The sequence below is a fragment of the Solanum pennellii genome, chromosome 7 (genome assembly GCF_001406875.1).
Source record: "Solanum pennellii chromosome 7, SPENNV200".
NCBI lineage: Eukaryota > Viridiplantae > Streptophyta > Magnoliopsida > Solanales > Solanaceae > Solanum > Solanum pennellii.
Genome location: NC_028643.1, coordinates 77641810 through 77658552, shown reverse-complemented (window position 1 = coordinate 77658552; position 16743 = coordinate 77641810). Strand labels below are relative to the sequence as shown.

Here is a 16743-nt window from a genome sequence, read left to right as displayed (position 1 = left end):
TGGGGGGGTGGGGGTAGAGTGTACACAGATATAGGTTAATTTGTTGTCTTAAAATAAAATTTATAGTTTTATAAGCTACACAAAATATACTAGAGTTTGCAATTTTTTTTCATTCCAAAATGCTATGCATCTTAATGATTTAGTCAAATTGTTCTGTCCTTTGGGTCTGAAGTAAAAAAGTGATCATAAATTTGGGATGAAGGGAGTATAACATTTTCATTGCCTGAATGGACCAATAAAATTATGAAACTGTTGTTAGCTTCCAAGTGAGAAGATGAGTATTTTCCAACTCTGACCAGTATAGACAAGTTCTCTGGCTTCAATTGAAGATATCTCCTTAGTGAGTGCTATATTTTCCCTTTTACAATTCGACTTAGAGTAATGGCAGCATATAATGTCTTTAGTTTCTTTTTTTCCTTCAGATTGTTTCGTGCTTATTCAGTCTATAAATACCTTCCCTTTGATGTTCTTTATCTTCCCAAAAATAATTGCTTTACAGAAAGAATGTTGATGAGAGTCTACCAAATGAGAAAGAATTCAAAGTTCCGAATGTTGATAAAGTAATTGAAGAAGGAAAGAAGGCTCCCACCAAATTTCGTAAAATCCATCTACATAGGATTTGTGATCCTATCAACACTGAGATTTTCACTGCCAGTGGTTGGCCTTCCGTTAGTGGAGATGCTTTGAAGGCTCTCGCTGGCAAAGTTTCTGCAGACTTTGATATTTTTGATGAAGTGGATGGCAATGCTGAGGAAGTTCCTGAAACAAGCGTTGATGAAGCTTTAACTACAAATAACGAAGCTCTCAGTCAAAATCCAGAAATTTCAGCTTATGGAACAGCCTACCACGCCTTTGGAGGTGGGCAGAAAGGAATTGAGGCATGCCATGCCATTGCAGCCTTATGTGAAGTTTGCTCCATAGACTCTTTAATATCCAACTTTATCCTCCCCTTGCAGGCAAGTTGCTTTGTGTTTTGTTCTGTGATGTAGTATATAATCTTTCGTCATGGAACAACTTAAGAAGTTCAGGGCAAGTTTTACTTGGCTGTCAAATTTGTTTGTTAATCTGCTACCAAATATTTGTTTTTACTTCTACTTTTATTTTATATGATTGTGGTATGTGATGGGTTTAAATGGAGAAGCATGGTGAGTGAGGATTCATATAGGTGTCCCCAACACTTGTTTAAGACTGATGCATGGTTGTTGTTTGTTGTTGCACTCAGCTCGCGCGGGGTCCTGGGATAATTAAAGGAGAGAAAGAAACTAATCCTCAACTGATTGTTTAAAATAATTTTTCTACTGACTTAATAGTATGTGAGAATGATATTTCCTGAAGTTACATGATGATACATTAAGAATAGTTAGTGTTTCCTCTCATTTATGAATAACTGAAATTATTTACCTTTCTGTGGAAGCTTTTCCCAGTATTAGTAAAATTACTCGTCAATTATGTATTTCTGAGAAATTTTTTTGCCTTGGATGCATTTTGTTTGAGCGACAAAAAACTACCCTGACCTAGTTATTCACGGCTCACTGTTTAATCAGGCCTTAGTATGGATTATTATTGTTGCCTCACCACTGTTTCAAGGAGTCTAGGTGTTCAAAATCGTTGAATGAGGGTTTTCTATAGGGCAGGTTACTCAAGAGCTTTCTTTTGGACTCTTGATTGTGATAGGTTAGCAAGGGATTGGAGATGGAAGTAGCCAACAAGGTGTTTGGTTGAGGTGGAATGTAGAGTAACCATAACACCATGGAAGATGGTTTTGAGGCAAACTGAGTTGTATCTTTCTATGCCGTCATGCTTTTTTCCAAAATTGATGTCTTGACTAATTTGTTCTCTGAAAGCATTTCTCTTTCTATCTCAGGGTCATGATGTGTCAGGTGAGAATGGACGGATTCATTGCTCCCTGAATATAAATACTGAAACTGGGCGCTTGTCTGCAAGGAGACCAAATTTACAGGTTTATTTCCTTCACTGACTTCTTGATTGTCATGCATTTTGATTCTCAAATATGCAATCAGCTACTGGTTTATCTTGTTTTAGGTGTCGACCACCCACAATTCTTTTCAAATTTTGGTATAAACCCTATAAATTTACTAAAATGTTGTAAATGTTCTCCTTTATCATTAATTGCGCTCATGCTGTATTGCATGGCTCAAGTAAAAGTAATAACTTCAATGGTCATCGGTCATCACTTATGTTCCATTACTTTACTAGAATGATGTTTCAATATTTATTTCTTTGCTTTACAGAATCAGCCTGCTCTTGAGAAAGATAGGTATAAAATTCGGCAAGCTTTTGTAGCTGCAGAGGGGAATTCCTTGATTGTGGCTGACTATGGGCAGGTATCTAGCTGCTTACTGGTTATAATAGTTAGTATTTCTTGAATTGCTTGCAAAAAACTAACAATTTTCTCGAAATTAGTTGGAACTAAGGATTCTTGCACATCTTGCCAACTGTAAGAGCATGTTGGGTGCATTCGAAGCTGGTGGAGACTTCCATTCAAGGACTGCTATGAATATGTATTCTCACATCCGTGAAGCTGTTGAAAAGGGGCAGGTACTTCTTGAGTGGCATCCTCAACCAGGTGAAGACAAACCACCAGTCCCTCTGCTAAAGGTAACAACTGCAAACACTTATCGTGGATGGTGAAACTTTCATATTAATATGCAAGACAGGATAATTGTCGGATACAGTATTATACACCTGGCAGCTACTTCCATGAGGGAAAATTCCACAAACAAGAATTTTAGTGCAAGAAGTTTGATTGAGTGGGATTTTAATGCAGTATAATGCAAATTTCTTTTCAGGATGCTTTTGGCTCTGAAAGAAGGAAAGCAAAGATGCTCAATTTTTCAATTGCGTACGGAAAAACTACAATTGGACTCTCTCGCGATTGGAAGGTACTTCAGCATCTTTGAGACAATTTTTTATATTTTTGTGAATCTGACAATATCTATTTAATTACCTTGATTTTTATACGTATAGTTTTTTAGGTCTGTATGAGCTGAATAATACTATTTCATACTCAGGTATCTGTAAAGGAAGCAAAGGAAACAGTTGAACGTTGGTATAGTGATAGAAAAGAAGTGTCAGATTGGCAAGAACAACGCAGATTTGAAGCACGTGAGTTTGGATGTGTTCACACACTTCTAGGACGAGCACGTTGGTTTCCGTCAGTAAAAAATGCAACCGGATCCGTAAAAGGTCACATAGAACGAGCTGCTATCAATACTCCAGTGCAGGTCCATCTTAATCCACCTTCACCCGTTTCCTTTTTTTGTGTGTGTGTGTGTGTTGCCATTGTCTCTCCTCTTTCCCTTTTTTCTTTTTGATAAGTTGTTTGCGCTGGTTTGTCCCCATGTACGCCAAGCTGACTTCTGAAGTTTTTGACAGGGAAGTGCTGCAGATGTCGCTATGTGCGCGATGTTAGAGATATCAAAGAATGCACGACTAAAGGAGCTTGGATGGAAATTGCTTTTACAGGTTTACCTTACGTTGCCCTTTACTGGATTCAGCTCATTTAGGAAAAGAAAAAACAAATAATAACAGAAAAACTGTATTCTTCTATCATATATGTGTTGGTACATCTCTGGATATCTCTCTCTGTAGGCTTCACCTACGATTTTCGAGCTCAACCCTTAAGTTTAACCTCATGTTGAGTTTGGAGAGACACCTCAATTACTGTTAATTCCGGTGATAGGTGTTGGACTTTTACCATTTTGCTGTGCTTAACTGCAGACAAAAAGATTAAAGATTGTTTTTCATGCAATATAAAAGGGCATGACACATTTAGAATTTTATTATGTTTGCATAGCTTAGAATTATTTGTTGTATGCGCCTTGCAGTACCAGTTGATTGTGTGTGTCATTTGACACTGTACTTGATTGTTCGTCTTGGAACAGGTTCATGATGAAGTTATTTTGGAAGGACCAGAAGAATCTGAGAAAGAAGCCATGGCAATAGTGGTTCACTGCATGTCCAATCCGTTTAATGGGAAAAATATTCTCAGAGTTGGCTTATCTGTCGATGCTAAATGTGCTAAAAACTGGTATTCTGCCAAGTAGATGGTGGATTTCATCAACAAAGATACGCGAACTTCTATCAACTCGGCTCCATCCCTGCATTTATTTTGTGCTTTGAAATGTATAGAATTTAATCTAACCCAGTCCAGTGTGTCACCGCAAACAGATGATTCTCGCGACCATCAAACTATAACTGCCTTCCTCCCCTCCCCCTTTTTATGTCATGTAACCTGCTGCTGTACTCATTTTTCAACAGGTATAGAATAGCCTAAGCCTGTAGAGACCTTAATTTGTGTAAATGTAACATTTTTTTTCTTTTTTTGTGTATTTCTGGTTAAGTTGTATGTAGACTTGGTATTCGTAACAAAATCTTTGTAAATTTGCACCTTAACATTCTGATGATGTCTTCCCCATCCTGTGTAGGTATGTATTTACTACATCGTATTATTTTATTGTAGTTATCGTTCAAAATTGCTCACTTTCAAATAGTCTCTTTATCTTTGAGATAAGGTAAGATTTGAGTCTATTTTGTAAATCTAGCCAAGTATATGTTGGAACCTTAAAAATGTAATTGCTATTTAGGGAATTATGTGGAACTATACCACGCAAACTATATAACAATGAAATTATTTAGTAAATACAAGGAATTAGTGGAGGACCAAACACTAATGATATTTCAAAGTTAATTACTTTTGTAAGTGGACATTAGTTTATTAGTATATTATGCATTTGGTGGAGAATTTTTAAATTATGCACAATATTGTGTCTATCTATATATTTCACTTTACATGAAAATCGTAGACATAACTCTAAGAAACAATTTATTAAAGTAAAATTTTATAAATGAATTTATGAAGTTAAAATGTTATTACGTTAAATTATAAGAACAATTTACTTCGAGAAGGATTCGTAAAGTTCAAATCTTTACCTGAAGAATTGATAAAGGCTAAAATTTACAAATTTTAACAATCAAAAAAGTAGTTCTTCCCCACATTTGAGGCAACAAAAGGTGTGGGTAGGGCCCAACAATTTACAAATTATTGATGAATCATGTAACACAATATGCTTTTCTGCAGAGTGACACAAAGGGGGCATTGAATATTTGCTGTCAAACCCCTCCATTGACAGAGGGGATTTGCTCATCTTTATTAGGTAAACCTTTTTTCAGGGCTCCAATGGCAGCTTTTCTTTTCTTTGTTATTCATTGGGTTTCAGTCCAAGATAATATCTGTTTCATTGACTTGTTAAAGTTTCAATCTTTATGGTGTTTTCACATATTTTGACCTGCTTCTTGTGATTCTTGAGTATTAGTTATATGGGATTTATGGGTCTTATTGCCCTTGTCAAGTTGATGTATAGATTAATAACTTGGAGGACTTTTTATGTTTAGGAGGATTCAACTTGTCTTTGCATTTTCAAGAATTTGTTAAGTGAGGGTCAAGACAGTTAGGCTTTTTAGTTTTCCCTTTGTGATGTTGGGTTTGATTAGGTAATCTATCCTAGAATTCCTCCGTCATTAACTAGAGGTCTTTGCTGTGTTGACTTGCCAAAGTTTCAATCTTTGTGGTGTTTTCAAATTTTCAACTTCTTTTTGTGATTCTTGAGTCTATGAAACTTGTCAAGTTGATGCATAGATTGAAAACTTGGAGGACTTTTTTCTGTTTTAGGAGGATAAAAGAATTCCTAATTTCAAATTTCATTTTGCATTTTCAAGAATTTGTAAAGGGATGGTTGGTCAGGAGAAAGAACTCTTTCTGTTTAGCATGATTGTTCTTTGTTTTCCCTTTGTGATGTTGGGTTTGATTAACATGTTTGATTTTCCATCCAAGGGTTGTGGTGGGATAGGAAGGATCCCTCCACCCTTAAACAAAAGTTTCAAGTTCAAGTCCTAGGCTAGGGGATGTTTCCTCTTTAAAGGGGCCTTATGCAGCGAGAATCCAGATTAGTCGGACCAAACATGAGTACCTGACACCGGGTGGAATGTTTCATGTTCCATCTTTTAGACATGTCTAGTCTGTTTCAATCTTAAGAATCAGTATAACTGGTGTAGATGCCCCTTAACAAAAAATCCAGTATGACTCCCTTTGGCTTTTGATCTTTTATAATCTAATAGAATATTTACTGGAATATGTCAACTAGTGAGCTTTATTTTCTCTTATTTATGGTTTTCAGGTCCTTATTATGCAGCTTTCTAAAATTATTGTGATTTCTCTTCGAATGACTTTACTTCTAGGTTCCTCGTCACGATTATAGATATTGATGTGTTTGTTCCTGATAAATTTAGGATATTGGCGTTTCTCTGAGCTCTTTTGCTGTGCTGTTTCTTAATTGACCAGATTTTTAGTCCATATATATAGGTTCATGTCAACTATTATTGTATGAAGAGTTAGATTCACAGTCGGACTTATGCACGTATTGTTTGTTATTTCACAGGATTTATCTAAATATCTGGTAGAGCAACCTCAGAATATCTGGAGAGAATTATGGTTCAGACATTAGAGACCATAAGGGGTGGTGGAGGTTCGATTAAAGTTGGAACAACTGGTACGATCAGTGCCCTCATGTCAAGAGAATTAGATTCAAAACCATCTGCTTCTACGACATCTGTACCACGTAGGTATAGGTCTCCTACTGTTTGTTCATTTGCTGCTGGTGATGCAACCAGTCCTAAAAGAACCAAGCCAAGAACATCAATCGATAAAGCTAGCAGCAGCTGGGCATCTGAAGATCATAAAAATGACTCCGAGATAATTAGGAAGGCGAAGCAGTACTACAATTGTAGAACTCCTCAACTTCCAATACTAGAATCAGAAAACATTTCAGTAGATGGAACTCCTATTAGGAAGAAACCTGATAGCAAGGGACTGGCGTTAGTTGAAATCGTGGACATAAAATGTGGTAGTTCGGGAAAAACACGTGCAAGCCTTATGAAGAATAGTCTGAAGAAGATTAGCTTCTCAAAACTTTCTGAGAGCCCTGTCTAGGCATGTGAACCTTGTAAGTCGATCAAGAAATTGCTTTTGGGCGATCACATTCTGCAACTTCTACCACAGAACAGATGCTGGTTATGAGCCTACTGCTCCCATTCTTTTATTTGTTTTATTACCAACGAAACAATCCAACCTTTTGTCTCGACTAACTGCTAGCTGAAGACACATCTGCAAGTTGCCAAAGGTTGCTACACAGATTATCTTGATGGCCTATTTTCCAGCTTACTGAAGTTATCGATTCCTTGCAAGACAAGGCGTTCAATTGTGCCTCAGCTGCCTATTTCAGCCGTAGAAACTTTAGCAGTCATCTTCTCAGCAACAGTAAAGCGTAAGCTGTTATGTCCTGTGTAATGTTTGAAGAGATATCGTCCTGCCTGACATGAGAATCGGTCATTTTGGTTAGGTTCATGTATTTTTTTACGCGATTTTTTTACCATATTTTCTCAATGTAATCAACTGGAAAGTAATGTAATGAAAAATTGAGCAGCCTGGCAATCACCTTATTCATGTGTTGTTAATAAAGTTGCTCAACTTTTAACTGCATTTGCATTCAGTTAACTTCATTTCAACACTGGCAACTGTTTTACTCTACTGTCACAGTTTTTCATACTATGCCACCTAACAACACGGTCTCAAAAAGAATGACACATTATTATTTTCGGCTCTCCCGCCCGATGATGAAAAAAAAACTGTTTTACTCTACTGTCAGTTTTTCATACACGTCTCAAAAAGAATGACACATTATTTTTGGATCGAAAAAAGATGTGGTTTTGGAAGCTCACTGAATTGCATATCAAAGCCAGGTTTCGATCCTGGGACCTGTGGGTTATGGGCCCACCACGCTTCCGCTGCGCCACTTTGATTTGTTGATATCTAATTGCTTGGTTTATTTTATATGTTACTAGTCTTTGTGCACGTGCAACGCACGTGTACCCTATTAATTAATATTTCGTTTTTTTTAAATGACACAAGTATAAAATATATAAATGAGGCATAAAGTAGATTTTTTAGAAAAATAATCATAAACTTGAAACAATGAAGGGTGACATGTATACTCCAAATTTTGTGAATTAATTGAAACGTCAAGTAATATTACCCTATTATCAAATATAGATATGAGAACCATATATTTATTCACTGGTCATTTGTATTACATACACTTGTATTATATATATGCATGACTTTTCAATTTAATTGGTACCATAAAAGTGAGGTTCAACCATATTATTTTAATTGTTACCATAAAAGTGGCATTACTACGATGACTTTCTGAAAGTTAATGTCTCTATGATCCTATACTATGTGTTGACAGTAATAACTACATTTCTTAAAGGATGAAAAAGTTCGTCAAAGAACCAACAAAAATTGAAATCCCAAGATAAAAAATAGAAAACTATCACATAACGTATAAAATTGAGCAATACCTCGAGAATACATTTCAAAATTACTAAAAATAGTCAAAAAATAAATATAAAGAAACATTCAATGATACAACATATTAACAAGACCACACAAAAATAAAATAATAACTGTGTAAACCTCTTCTAGTCTAGATTGAAACCATAATGAGGCTAAGCATATCAAATACCATAAAACCAATAAAAAAGTTGATATTCAAAGAATACATCAAAATCTAATATTAAGAAAGAAGAATCAAAAGCAAATAACACTAAAAGATCACACAAAATTAACAAATTGTATTACAGATTCTTAGCACAATTTGATGAAAACAAGATCAAAAACTTAAAGAAAACATATTAAAATACAATAAACAAAATCAAGATTAAATAAATAAAATAATAAAAAAGAAAAAACATAAAGATTCAATATGAATGAAATTACCTTTAGTGTCTATACTACTTCTTGTATATCTTTTCTCTATTAACAACAAAAGGTGATAAAGAAATAATCACTGACACAGTCCCAAGCCAAAATTAAATTGATTTTGATAAAGAAGAATTGATATACACATTTATTAAGAAAAATACAACTTTTGGTCTTTCCTCTTCTTGTAACTATTTCCCAAAAGAATTTGAACCATTGTGTCTAGAGGCATGAATTTAAATAAAAAAATATTATCTAATATTGAATTAATTATATATTAATATTTATTTAGTTTAGATTTAGAGATAAAATAAGGACAAAATAGTAATTCAACTTTTAAGTTGAGAGCTTCATGCTTATAATAATATATGATTATATATACAATTTTCTTGGAGCTTATCATAATTTCAAATAGAAGCCTACCATCATTTAATATGCTTATATTAAAATATTTTTATAAAATAAGACCTTGATAATTCATTTCGAAAACAACTAAAAATTTAACTATGGCTTGCGAAAGCATGGGATTTGACTTTTGGATCGAGTTCATCGCAAGTTATTACATAGAAGTGGAGGTTTTATTCTGTGTTCATTCAAAGAATAACGACTGTAATTTCCTTTTTAAAAAATATCTAACTTTCGTTCTTGATACAACCAAAAAAAAGAATAATCTATTAATATTAGTTAAACTAAAAATAAGGCTTTTATCCAAACCAAAGAAAAAGAGAATAAGTTATATATATTTTTAAAAAAAATCAAAAAGAAGAGAAAATCTACAGTGAACCCTTATATAAAAGCTTCCAATTTGCACCCTAGAGTGAAAAAGATTGCAGCTTTTGCATCCAAACAGTGAAAATTGAGGTATATTTGAAGTGGGGTTTGAATAGAAAAGGATAAAGAGAGATTTCTCAGGCAGCAAAGGCTTTGCCGCCGGTGAAAGAATTTCGTAAAACGATTAGCTAAACAGTTATCAGGTGAAGTTTAATGATTCCCTTTTTCTCTGTTTGTTTATTTGTAATGAATTTGCTGTGTGTATGTTGTTATTGAATGAGGAAGACATTGTTGGTAAAGATAGTGGAAAATCCCAATTCCCTCATTGTAACTCTTATATTGTTGTTGTAATTACTTACATGGTCTTTTCTTGAATTCCTTTCAGCATTTTGTTTGTCTTATCTGTTAATTAATTTGAGAAGAATAAGGGTGACTTTTAATTGGAGGGTGTGCTCTAGTGGTCAATGAATGGGTCGGGAATCATGAGGTCTGATGTTCAAATCATAGCGGAGTTAGAAATACACATCTGTGGAAGTGAAGTGTTAAGCAGACCAACTGGTGTATGGACCGAGAGCCTAAACAAAGATGGATATGACATCTAGGACTAACTCAACCTCTAAAGCTAGCTAATGAAGGGAGGATCACCCAAATCCATATAAACAGACCCCTTGTTCATTAACTATTTGTTTCCCAACCAGTGTGATACTCTAACCACTCTAACTGTTTGAAATTGTAATTTTGGAAAGAACAAATACAACAAGTATGAAAAGTTCTTAAACTCCAAAGCGGAATCAATCAATTTGTGGACAGAGTCAGATGATACTTTTACTGGTGGGAGGTGAGAGGTAGTCGTGGAGTTAGTTGAGTTATGTGCAAGCTGACCTAGGTACCACGTTTATCAAAAAAGATAAGGGCGATATTCTCAAACCCCACTTTTGTTATGTGGTCAATTAATCTGGGATTCAGGCATAGTTGATAGTATTAAGTTATTGGCGTGTGTGTGTGGGTCAACTACACTACAGGCATGCGTAGTTGAGTTACTACATCATTTTGGCTTACCCCAGATAACAAAAGCTCAATACTTTTGATTGTTTAACTTGTGATAAATATAGGGTGTACATTTTTCTTTTGATTTTTGTTTAAGAATTCCACATAGAGATTGAGAAGAAAAAACAATTGAAATTCTAAGTTCTCCTTCAGGCCCATTAAGGATTTATTACTGTCTCTGCCTCACTGTGTCACACTCTTTCGTTGGCTGATGACAGTTTTCTTGTTACCTTTGAGCTTATTGTTGGAATAGTTCCACTTTGGAAAGTTCTTTTGCAACTTTTGGCTGCTAATAAGCTCCCGGGTATTTTGTATTCATGAATGTGTTTTTAGTTCTTAATTTAACTGAGTCAATTTTCTTGATATTCGTGTTCCGTATGACGTTTTCGTTTCCAACTTCATAGGTTTTATTTGCCTGGCTTTACAACTTGCACTTTCTAGCCTGCATATGATAACGCAATCTCCTCAGTATAAATATTTGTTTATAAGATCAATTAAAGGGGAGACATAGGAGCTTGTGTTATGTGTGTCTTGCTTTGTCAGTTTGCTTTATCTACTATGTCCATTAAAAAGAAGAAAACGCAAGCTACTTATGTAACCTCATGTTGTTTCCTTCCGTGGTTTTGCAGAACTCTGCACTTGAAGTTTGCTGCTTCCCGAGCTACTTTTGTTATTGATATTCAGAAAGGCATAATGGCTGTTTGTGGTTCAAGGACTCATATTGGGCATTTCGCTGGCAATATGACTGCTAGGCGCCTGCAGTGTAGTTTGTCAGTAAAGAGTTGTACTGTTTCTTACAACAAAAGAGGCTTTCAAAATGTTAGTAAAGCTAACATCAATTTGGGAAACAAAGGACGGCCCAACAACTTCATGCTTTACCAATATTTCTCGACTAATGTTGCAAAGAGGAGGACTAACCTCAATCCACACAAAGGCTTTGGATTGGAAGGTTTTCGCAATTTATCCCACGAATGTTTCTATTCTGGAACTGCCTCTGCTTCTAATGTGTCTTCTGATAATTCTAAGGGCACGGAACAAGTTGTAGACGTTGTTAATTCTTCTGAAGCAAAGATCCCCTTGCAGCTAAACTCGGGATCTTTTTACCTACCTCATCCTGCTAAAGCAAAAACTGGTGGAGAGGATGCTCATTTTATTTGTACCCTTACTCCAGCAATCGGTGTAGCTGATGGTGTTGGTGGATGGGCTGATCTTGGTATTGATGCTGGACTATATGCCCGTGAATTGATGTCTCACTCTTTATCCGCAATTCAAGATGAACCAAAAGGTTCTGTAGACCTAATCAGAGTGCTGGAGAAAGCTTACGTGAGAACAAAAGCAAAAGGCTCTTGTACAGCGTGTATCGTTGCACTCACTGAAGGGGGTCTTTATGCAGTTAATTTAGGAGATAGCGGATTTATGTTGGTTAGAAATGGATGTGCTGCATTTAAATCCCCTTCACAGCAGCATGGGTTTAATTTCCCATATCAACTAGATTGCAACAACGCAGGTGATTCACCTAGCTCTGCCATGGTGTTCAAAATTACTGCTCTACCTGGAGATGTCCTAATTGTTGGTACAGATGGGCTTTTTGATAATTTGTATGACGAAGATATCAGTGGAGTTGTATTTCAGGCCATGGAAGATGGCTTAGGGCCTCAGATGACTGCTCAGCGGATAGCAGAACTGGCACAACTAAGAGCAATGGATCATATCAAGTCTTCGCCTTTCTCTGATGGAGCTCGCGAGGCTGGATTTGATTACCATGGTGGGAAGCTGGACGACATCACTGTAGTTGTTTCTTACATAACAGAGTAAAATTGAAAATCCACACCATGTCACAATATTCAGTGATACTATTGGAACAGAATCAAAAGCTGAAGGAGAGTCATACAATACAGCAACTTTAACTTTGATTTTTGTGTAAAACAAAGACACACAAATCAAAGACAAGAATGAGAAGGCTTCAGCAGCATCTTGGGTCTAGATCAGTTCACCTCAGTTTGATACAGTGTTTTACTTTATGAAATTCAAATAGCATGTTGGTATCATTAACATTTATTTGATGGAGGATTTTCTTCTGTATTTTTGTTTACTTAGTAGATACCTTACTTGGTACATGTTATTAGTGTTCATTAAACTAATATCTGTTTGCTGGCATGTAAGCTCTCTGGAAAGTGTTAATACTGTTGACAGTTGAGTTCTTCATGAAATCAGGAAAATGAGATTATTTTTAAAATAAAGTCCAAACAGTGTGTTAAGAGATACATTTACAACTCCCACAGATGCTCCAAATTTCTTCCTAACCTCAAAAAAGGACATGATTGAGCATCAACTCTAAAAATTTAAAACCAATTGGGATAAATTTTCCAAATTTGAGCATCAACTCACATATATGGACGCAAAGATGCGCCGCAGCCTAGTTAACAGAGAAAAACAAGGAGAAATGAAAAACTATTTAGGTGAAGTTCAGAATAGACTGCTCTTCACATTTCCACTAAAAAGTAAACTGAAAAATGGATCTTCTTTATCTACACCAGGATTATCAACCTTTTCTGTTCTATGAATGTCAAACCCCAACTCATTGTTTGTTGACAGTTTGGGTCTTTTTACTGAAACAAATGCAACACTATTTCTTGATCCATGTTTGGCTTTTGAAGGATTCTTGTCTCGTGATGAACTTGGAAGTGCTCCGGCTTCAGGAGCATCAAAATTATTTCCAGAAGGTCTTGCAATAGTTGAATCAACTTGAGCTTGAGATTCATCATTACTATCTTGGATAGGATCCTCCAAGGAATCTACTATATCGTTGTCCTTTATAGTTTGACCACCCTCAGCTGAATCTTTAGAGGTCGTCTGTCCAGGTTCATCATCTACACAAGATCCCGAAAAAGTTTACAAAATTATAGACGAATAACACTGAATTCCAGCGACAAACGAAGAACTTGATTGTAAGGAGTAAGAAGCAATAGATATATGAATACACTAGAAAGATATGCAACAGACACGTCTTCCATGAACTTTATTGTCAAACTGAATAACTAAAACTGGTGTCAGGTACGCTGCCTATACTACATCCCCTAGGTATGTGTCCATTCCCCAAATCCTATGTGAACACCAGATGTTTCGTGCATTAGGCTGCCCTTTTTTAACGATAAGAACTGGCAAACAGAAAAACACAGGATAATACTATCTCAAATGAAATCATCACATGCAACCTTCAGTTCACTTCTATCTCAAACTGATAGAATATGACTTGATAAAGGAAACAAAGACAGTAAAAGAACTTGGGTTCATGGTTACCTCCTAGGAAAAGCTCAATGCTTTCATACTGAACCTTAGATGCTTCTACAGAAAAATCTTCTCCAACATCCTTTTCCTGACTTCCGACATCTTTCTGATTTTGTCTCTCAACTAACATATACTTATCAGATTCCCAAATACATTCGAGGAAGACCACCTGCTGCTTTGGCGGAAAATATTCTCTAAAAACCTGCAATGCGCAAATTATTGAACATTTGCTTCTTTGATTTCATCTTAGAGTTGTTATTAACGACTATCAAGAAAGTACAATCAATTTTCCTATCTCAACATAACTTTACCAACCATTTCTTGACCTTAACAGAACTAATTAAAAACCAATCAAAAAAGCTAGTAAACAAAGGGAATATAAGGAAGGAAAAGAATTTCTTGCATTGCATCAGAAAAACAGAGTGGTCAGTAGCAAAGAAACAACCTCAAATCCATCTTGAGTCAATTTGATGGCTTGTTCCCTCTGTGATAAAGAGGAAACATTGTTGAATACACAAACAACATCTAGAAGCATCTGCAATGAATAGAGAAATTTTGATTAAATGTCCTGTTCAATCACTAGATATCCTTAGAAAATTTGCTCAACATAAGGTTTACAACTCCTTAAATATTGCATGCTCCTAGAAGAGCAAAAAGTCCCATGTCATACATGACCCAGTCCCCTTGACTCTTGAGTTAGACTAGTTACTCCATATAATAAGCTCCAGAAACTAACATGACTCCAGTGTATTATACTGGAAATTAAACCTTCAACAAACTCAAATTTCAAAAGAACGCAACCCATGTGCAAGACCTTTACTATAAGAAGTATGACGAAGGAATGAGCTTTAAAATGGTGTCATTCTTCATGAGCGCACATACCATTTCACAGTTCTGAAAATGATAAAATTATACTGAGAATACTTACTTGCTGAACTAGAACTCTTATTCGGGCAAGCAAGGACAATACTGTCAGCGAAAATCCCATAAAAAATGATCGTGCAAGAAGTGTAGATATCTCCCTGTCTACTGTTAAGGGTAGAAACAATCATTAATGGCTAAAAATCCACATTGGAATTTACATAAAACAGGAACATTGATCAAGTGTTTACTTTGAAATGAAAAGCAATCAGCACAGATGAAAACAAAGTCATCTTACCAAATGAGAAGAAGATAGGACATGTGCAATTATGAATATATGGAAAAAAACAAGGAAGAAAGGAAGTACAATTAATATCCAACAACACCAATTTATCAAACCAATATGTTTACGGCAAATCAGCTGTGCAGAACTCTAGTAATTTGTAGAACAGAAAAGGTTTTGTTATATGTAGCTAAATAAGCATTCACTGTATTTTAAAACATACCCTCATTTATTCCAATCACCTAACACACCCAAAGAGCTATGAAAGAAAATGAACAACTTAATCTCTTCCTATTATTTAAGTAAATCTTGTCCCATAATCAACATAAAAAATGAAGGATTAGTGTGCAAAAAAGAAGTAAGAAGGATACGACGCGGCCCTTAAAACTGGCTCAACCATCTGCAAGAAACAAACAAGTGAATTAGGAATTACTACTTCATAAGATGATAGCTTGAAGTTCTCCTTGTAACATGATTCTTATTAAGCCCCCTATATTAAGATGCTTGATTAGAGAGAGAGACAGAAATCATCATTCCTGTAGTTATATGGAACAACAATAACTATGCATCAATACTAGGTGAATTAGGATCAGCTACATGAATCTCAGTATTCCCATTGCTTCTTTAGACACGTCTATATTCAATACTTAAGAGACTCTAAACACATGTCCTAACATTTGCTACTGGTATACATGGAACCTTGGAGCAATGATAAGGTGTCTCTGTGTGCCTATAGGTCATAGGTTCGAGCGTGGAATTGACCACTAAGGCTTGCATTAGCATATGTTACACCCCTTCGGGATGTGGCCCTTACCAAGACCTTATGTGAACACAGAGTGTTTCGTGCACCAAGCTTCCCTTTTTATTCATGAAAACAGGGGCATATTGCCAGTAAATGATAGCAAGTGAGCTTCGCTAACATGAGTTACTTTAGAGACATGGATGAGCGGTTTTAGGTGCAGAACAACAAGAAGTAATAACGAAAGAAACAATGATACCTGGGACAACAAATGCGCAACCCCTAAAAGCCGCTCCAGAAAGTTATATTTGCCACCATTGGATCTTCTCCTCTTTAGGCTGAGGCCAATGAAAAATGAGGGTGAAAGTTCAATTTAATATAAAATCATCATAGGTTAGAACAGCGGCAGTGGGAGTTCGTATATGAAGAGCAAGACATAAATAATGGCAATTCTATTTCCATGACAGTGGACTGGGATCAATACAACTAGTCTCCCTTCTTACTGGTTAGAGTATTAACATCCAATCTGTCGGTTAATGATAAGATGGATGGAACTTGCAAAAACGTTGTTATAACTCACATAAACACCCAATTTTTAACAACAGCAATCAAACAGCATTCAACAATCTCAAATTCCATTCTTGCCATATCATCACTAGAAAAACTATAATAATCAAAATCTCAAAACAAAATATAGGTGCTTTAAAGGGGTCAAGAGTACCTTTCCAGAAGCTGCACTTTTTGCTTGGGTCTTTTTCCGTTAAGAACTTGAAAGGAGGCACTCAAAACCTCCTCCAAGTTAGTTGTTTGGAGGAGCCTCACATCTCTTCGCACCTAATATCATCAAAACCAACATATAAACTAAGCATTTGCACTTAGGACATAGAGAAAACCCCATCAATCCCCCCCCCCCCC

General features: G+C 35.8%; 4 protein-coding genes and 1 non-coding gene across 6 annotated transcripts in view; 3 read left to right on the top strand and 2 right to left on the bottom strand.

Annotated features, from left to right (window-relative positions):
- Positions 1 to 4439, top strand: part of LOC107025748 (DNA polymerase I B, chloroplastic/mitochondrial) — a 9882-nt gene extending 5443 nt beyond the window's left edge. Inside the window, exons 5-12 of the mRNA XM_015226499.2 lie at positions 500 to 956; positions 1865 to 1960; positions 2253 to 2345; positions 2425 to 2619; positions 2811 to 2903; positions 3033 to 3245; positions 3397 to 3486; positions 3906 to 4439. Of these exons, the coding sequence (XP_015081985.1) occupies positions 500 to 956; positions 1865 to 1960; positions 2253 to 2345; positions 2425 to 2619; positions 2811 to 2903; positions 3033 to 3245; positions 3397 to 3486; positions 3906 to 4067 (1399 nt within the window). The 3' untranslated portion in view covers positions 4068 to 4439. The remainder of the gene's footprint in view (positions 1 to 499; positions 957 to 1864; positions 1961 to 2252; positions 2346 to 2424; positions 2620 to 2810; positions 2904 to 3032; positions 3246 to 3396; positions 3487 to 3905) is intronic.
- Positions 4440 to 5034: 595 nt separating this feature from the next.
- LOC107024138 lies at positions 5035 to 7558 on the top strand. Of its 2 annotated transcripts, none has more exons than XM_015225043.2 (2): positions 5035 to 5177; positions 6459 to 7558. In XM_015225043.2, the coding sequence occupies exon 2, from the start codon at positions 6509 to 6511 to the stop codon at positions 7007 to 7009; it is 501 nt and encodes a 166-aa protein (XP_015080529.1). In that variant the 5' UTR covers positions 5035 to 5177; positions 6459 to 6508; the 3' UTR covers positions 7010 to 7558. The 2 variants fall into 2 exon arrangements, with proteins under 2 accessions (XP_015080529.1, XP_015080530.1); XM_015225044.2 differs by lacking the exon at positions 5035 to 5177 and adding an exon at positions 5189 to 5514.
- A 248-nt stretch (positions 7559 to 7806) lies between these two features.
- On the bottom strand, positions 7807 to 7878 carry TRNAM-CAU. Its single transcript has one exon. It is a non-coding gene; the product is annotated as a tRNA-Met (tRNA).
- Positions 7879 to 9566: 1688 nt separating this feature from the next.
- On the top strand, positions 9567 to 12812 carry LOC107026244 (probable protein phosphatase 2C 55). Its single transcript, XM_015227148.2, has 2 exons — positions 9567 to 9813; positions 11287 to 12812. Exon 2 carries the CDS (start codon positions 11351 to 11353, stop codon positions 12470 to 12472), a length of 1122 nt encoding a protein of 373 aa, XP_015082634.1. The 5' UTR covers positions 9567 to 9813; positions 11287 to 11350; the 3' UTR covers positions 12473 to 12812.
- A 52-nt stretch (positions 12813 to 12864) lies between these two features.
- LOC107026243 overlaps positions 12865 to 16743 on the bottom strand; it is a 5118-nt gene continuing 1239 nt past the window's right edge. The window contains exons 3-9 of the mRNA XM_015227147.2: positions 16550 to 16662; positions 16088 to 16166; positions 15461 to 15489; positions 14874 to 14967; positions 14391 to 14480; positions 13958 to 14147; positions 12865 to 13527 (exon numbers count right to left, since the gene is read on the bottom strand). Of these exons, the coding sequence (XP_015082633.1) occupies positions 13124 to 13527; positions 13958 to 14147; positions 14391 to 14480; positions 14874 to 14967; positions 15461 to 15489; positions 16088 to 16166; positions 16550 to 16662 (999 nt within the window). The 3' untranslated portion in view covers positions 12865 to 13123. The remainder of the gene's footprint in view (positions 13528 to 13957; positions 14148 to 14390; positions 14481 to 14873; positions 14968 to 15460; positions 15490 to 16087; positions 16167 to 16549; positions 16663 to 16743) is intronic.

What these genes read in the sequence shown, in the direction of transcription:
- LOC107024138 (XM_015225043.2), top strand. Translation starts at nt 6,509, where the DNA reads ATGGTTCAGACATTAGAGACCATAAGGGGTGGTGGAGGTTCGATTAAA.
- LOC107026244 (XM_015227148.2), top strand. Translation starts at nt 11,351, where the DNA reads ATGGCTGTTTGTGGTTCAAGGACTCATATTGGGCATTTCGCTGGCAAT.